The following is a 5,301-nucleotide window of genomic DNA, read 5'->3' as shown; positions in this document are numbered from 1 at the left end:
CACAAAACCAGTCTTAAGTGGCTGGGGTATATTTGTAGCAATAGCCAAAAATACATTGTATGGGTCAAAATTATAGATTTTTCTTTTATGCCAAAAATCATTAGGATATTAAGTAAAGATCATGTTCCATGAAGATATTTTGTAAATTTCCTACCGTAAATATATCAAAACTTAATTTTTGATTAGTAATATGCATTGTTAAGGACTTCATTTGGACAAATTTAAAGGTGATTTTCTCAATAATTTTATTTTTTTGCACCCTCAGATTCCAGATTTTCAAATAGTTGTATATCGACCAAATATTGTCCTATCCTAACAAACCATACATCAATGGAAAGCTTATTTATTCAGCTTTCAGATGATGTATAAATCTCAATTTTGAAAAATTGACACTTAAGACTGGTTTTGTGGTCTAGGGTCACATATGTGCTTTATAAGTACTAATAAACAGCCAATATGTTAATAATAGGCATGCTAATAAGCAACTAGTTAATAGTGCAACTTTAATAAAATGAACTTTGTACTGATATTTTTCAGTACTGAATCAAATATAAGTATATTTCTATTTATTTTGAAGAATGTTCGTAACCAAGGTGTTTCGGTTCCCATTGACTTCTATTGTATTTTTTGTCCAATGGGAACTGAAACTGTTTGGTTACCAATATTCTTCAAACGATATCAGAGCAACATTAGAGTGAGTAAACAATGACAGAATATTCATTTTTGGGTGAACTTAATAAATATTATCATGAGGTTTTGTGTAAAATGTTACTGACAATGATTAACTTAAGCATAAATCACAATGCATTTTTTATTAAATTAATCATTGAGAATTTCCTAATCAAACTATCATGAACTTTGGTCATGTTGAAGCTAATTATAAATAATTTCTGATTATGGTGAACATACTAACTCTTGGATAACAAACAGAATAGATACCGTTCAACAAAGATCCCAGCCTGAACGGCGTGAACGATGCTGCGGAACCGGGGCTTTTCTTCCGGCCGTCTGCGCACCACTTCCATCTTCCTGGTGAAGGTGGAGGCCAGCCAATCGCGCACCTCCATGGGCACAGAGTCTGCCTGGATATCACTGAGCTCATCCTCTGTGTCCAGAAGCCGCCTGGAGAACAACAAACATTTTCACAGAGGGCATTACTACAAAGAGACCACAGCAGCTGCTTTGAAGAGCCCACAGCATGACCTTTACCAAGATAAATATTATATGTTAGTATGCGAAGTAGAAGAGTGGGACCATATTTTTCTCTCTCTCTCTCTCTCTCTCTCTCTATATATATATATATATATAGACAGATATCTCTATCTCTCTATATTATTAATAGTACTGTAGTAGTATAAAATTCAATAAAATATCTTTATACTTTTATACAAAGTAGTAGTATATGGTAACATGTGATCTGTACATGTTTTTGTGACCAATAAACCCAAATGCAGTTCCACACCTGTGTGATGTTCTGAACTGAAGGTGCTGTTTACGAGTACGTGCAGACAGAAAGCAAAAAAACGTCTCCACAACCACTTGCTCATTTTCTCATAGTGCCGTGACTCATCCTGCCCTCGCTCTATTGGAGAGAAAGCCAGTATTCAACGATGAAGTACCTTAAGCAACCAGCATAAGATTAAATAAATAAGCTTTTCCTGAGAAATGAACGCGGCAGAAAGAATAGCGACTGTTATTGCTCAGTCTTACGTACGAAGCCCGACCGGCACAGGAAATGCAACATGTTATCATAACAAATATTCGCCGAGTTCCAGTAACAAGCTAAAATTGCTCAAAGCTGCTACCATGGAAATACATCCTGTGCCTGTCATTAAGAAAACGCAATTAGCCATAGCCGAGTCTGTCTAAACACAAGCCCATCAAACGAGAGGCTATCAGGCTCTAGAGGGACAACGCTAGCGCTCTGTACACGTCAGTCTGAAGCACAACAGAGCAACAGAGCACTAGGTCTCGGTTAATTAGGATCGAGGGCCCATGGGACGCGTGGCTCTGTCGACTAACTGTGAGGCTGACTTTTGCGGGGAGCGAGCTGAACATGAATACTCTTCAGACGAATGTGAAACACCTCCTGCTAACTGCTGGAGATAAAGATAAGAATGCTTGAACAACAAAAGGGTGGACTAGATGAATAATCCTTCAGGGAGAGAGCACTCATACCATTTATATGTGTTGCACCCTTCCCATGGTCTCCATCAAAGTAAAAAACAGAGAAAGAGAGAGAACCAAGCAGCTATTATTGTCTAGAAGAAAACTAGATGCATCCTTAAATGGGAAGGAAGAAATGTTAAAATCATGAAACTACAAGACAGATCAGCTACATAAGGCAGAACTGACCCGTTAAATCCATATGCTGTTTGCCCCATATTTTAGCGTTTTACTCTCAAACAACTGAGAATGCATTTGAATTTGAATAAAATTACAGATTAAAATGTAAAACATATTGTTTAATGTTTTTTTGTCTCTTATGCTGTCTTATATTAAGTAAAATCAGTAATATTGTGAAATGTCATTAAAATTTAAATTAACTTCTATTGTATTTTCATTAAAATGTATTCAAAGCTGAATTTTCAGTATCATTACTCCATTCTTCTGTCACATGATCCTTCCGAAATTTGCTGCTTCAGAAATATTTCTGATTATTACCAATGTCAAAACTGTTGTCCTGCTTAATATTTTTGTGGAAACTGTGCAGTTTGTTCAGGTTTCTTTAATGAATAGAAATTTCAAAAGAACAGCATTTATTTGAGCAATGCAAAATTTTTATCACTTGTGATCAATTTAACTTTATCTCTGTTGAATTAAAGTATTAATTTCTTTAAAAAAAATCAAGATCAAAAATGAAGATCAAGGAAAATCAAGAGCGATTAACAGCAACTTTTATTTGTTGGGTTTTACAATTTTGTCTAAATGGTGATGATATGTTCATTAATGTCTAAAATACAAACAAAATTCTGAAGTTGAACTGTCTGTAAATATTTAAAGTCAAAAATCTTTACACTGTAAAAAATATTTTAATAAGTTGTATATAAGTTGTAAATAAAACAAAAATCATTGAAGATGCTTGAAATTCAAGATCAAGAAAATAATATTTTAGACTTTCTACTTCTAAAAAATATCAAGTATTACTTGCTGGTATTTATTTCCGAGTGAAAATTGTTTCAAAGCCAGATGTTTTTTTGTTTGTTTGTAGTGTTATAAATCATAGAAGCTAAACTGATATGTGTGTAATAGTAAGTGACACTTTACAAGGCCATTAAAACTCATTCAGAGATTTAATGAACTCATAAGCCAAAATCATAGCTAACAGGCAAATGCTGTACTGCGCTGTACAGCATTTTGATTTTGTTTACAACATAGTCTGCTGTCACCTGCCACCAAAATCTCAAATGGCATATATTGTATAAAGAACAAAAGAGTGTAACTTCTTTTCCACCGCTGAAGTTGGCAGCCTTATATGTGAGACTGTTGAAAGCCAAGCGTTCACTTACCTAGTTTCATCAATGTACACTGCTTCCAGAACCGATGCGGCATATTCAATGTTTTTTCTCAGATCTACGACATTCACCTCCCCCTTATCCAGCTGCTTCACCAGACATCTCAATCTGCAGGAAAATAACAGTCACAGCTTCAATGTGAGGAAATTCAGGAAAATTCCACGTCTGATCTGAAAGCTCTGATGGTATTCTTTGACATTCCACGGTCGGTTACAGAAATAGTTCACATTTTTACATCATTTATTCAACCTCATATCTGTATTATTTTCTTTCATCTGTGAAACGCAAACAGAGATGTTCAGAGTTTGGCTCTGAATCCGAACCCTAAATCACCATCTATTTTCATTAAAAAGAGCAGCTCTGAAAGGAAGTCATACGGGTTTGGAATGACACGAGGGTGTGTAATGATGATATAAATTCTCATTGTTGTGTGAATTTTTCCTTGAAAACCTACAATGAACACACACAAAGAGATATCTGTCCATGACACAGGAGAACGCAATCTGTTTTACAAAACAAACGAAACAGATAAATGAGACAGACACTGCCAATTCCACACCCACAGAAAAACAAAGTCAAATCTCATGAGCCAAAATGCTACGCTCAGTTAATCTCTCATGGCACTCACAATATGACTTTTTTTTTAAATAAGCAAAGCAAATATCTTGACAGTTAATGTGAGGTAACCCTGTAAATAAGTAGGTCGAAAAAACAAAGTTAACATTTGACAGTAATGAATTCCATGTAATCCAATCACACGCTGCCTCCCATTCCTTGTTTTTTGAACAACATCCCTCTTATCGCTCCTGAAAAATTATAGCGTAGAAATGATTTACACAGTGCAATGAGATGAAAGCACAAAAATATATAAAAATATAATATGACTCCACCGAATCCTCATCGTTATGTATCAGTTCTGTCTCTGATGGTTCACTTAAAACAGTCATTAATAAAAAATAAAAAAAATTAACAAAGACTTTTCACAAATCTCGAAAGTGAAAGTAAAAAGCGATCGTGCATTCGAATGCAGTTTCAATGCCCCGCATATTAATAGCGGCTCCCTGATGTCTGCATTTTATATACAGTATAATTACCCAATGATATAACTGCGAGAGAGAGTATTCCTGTCTTTCCTTCCTGCTGTGTGAGCTACTGAAATGAGCCGCACCAATCAGAGCAGAGCTCAACATTATTATTCCAAATTTTACCTTCCAAATAAGATAAAAACAGAGCATTTAATTCTAGGGACAAATCCTAGGGTTGTAAATGGACATGTAAAACCGTTTCTGGAGATTTTTTGACCTTACCTAAGCCACATACCTTCCATGTAGATATCAGAAATATTAAAATATTGTATCAATGCATTCTATGGCACCTTTAAAGAAGAATTAGAGGAACTCATATCATTGGTCTTTTTTTTTTTTAAATAAATGTTTGAGTTCATATCAAGTCCATATATTTGGACACAGGCACAATTTTTTTTTATTTTAGCTGCTGACCAAAACATACTGAAGTTACAGTTATACCAGCCGAACCTGCACAGCCGAATCATCAGAAGTTCTGCAGGTATTGTGAAGAAACAAGCGAGGACAACAGTGAAAATGGCAGATCATGGAAATAAATGTTATGTTCCAGGCTGTGCAGGGGATGTGAAGTGCAGGGATGGGTTGGAGTCTTTATTCAGAAAGGCACAGAAAACAAATAACGCGCGCTCTAATAAAATAACGCGAGCCACTAAAGGGACATGGTTAGCTACTTGCTAGCGGTAGCCTGTTACATTACAGTA

General features: G+C 35.4%; 1 protein-coding gene across 2 annotated transcripts in view; it reads right to left on the bottom strand.

The window, feature by feature from the left end:
* The window catches only part of LOC107716994 (calcium/calmodulin-dependent 3',5'-cyclic nucleotide phosphodiesterase 1A-like), an 86,390-nt gene that overhangs the window by 25,432 nt on the left and 55,657 nt on the right, over positions 1 to 5,301 (bottom strand). For both annotated transcript variants that reach the window (XM_016523636.1, XM_016523635.1), the window contains 2 exons: positions 3,510 to 3,623; positions 940 to 1,122 (listed from right to left, as the gene is read on the bottom strand). In XM_016523636.1, coding sequence (XP_016379122.1) covers positions 940 to 1,122; positions 3,510 to 3,623 — 297 coding nt within the window. The remainder of the gene's footprint in view (positions 1 to 939; positions 1,123 to 3,509; positions 3,624 to 5,301) is intronic.

Source organism: Sinocyclocheilus rhinocerous, unplaced genomic scaffold, assembly GCF_001515625.1.
Source record: "Sinocyclocheilus rhinocerous isolate Xijiao unplaced genomic scaffold, SAMN03320098_v1.1 scaffold1802, whole genome shotgun sequence".
NCBI classification, from domain to species: Eukaryota; Metazoa; Chordata; class Actinopteri; order Cypriniformes; family Cyprinidae; genus Sinocyclocheilus; species Sinocyclocheilus rhinocerous.
The sequence above is the reverse complement of the archived record's forward strand: the minus strand, read 5'-3'. Positions and strand labels throughout refer to the sequence as shown.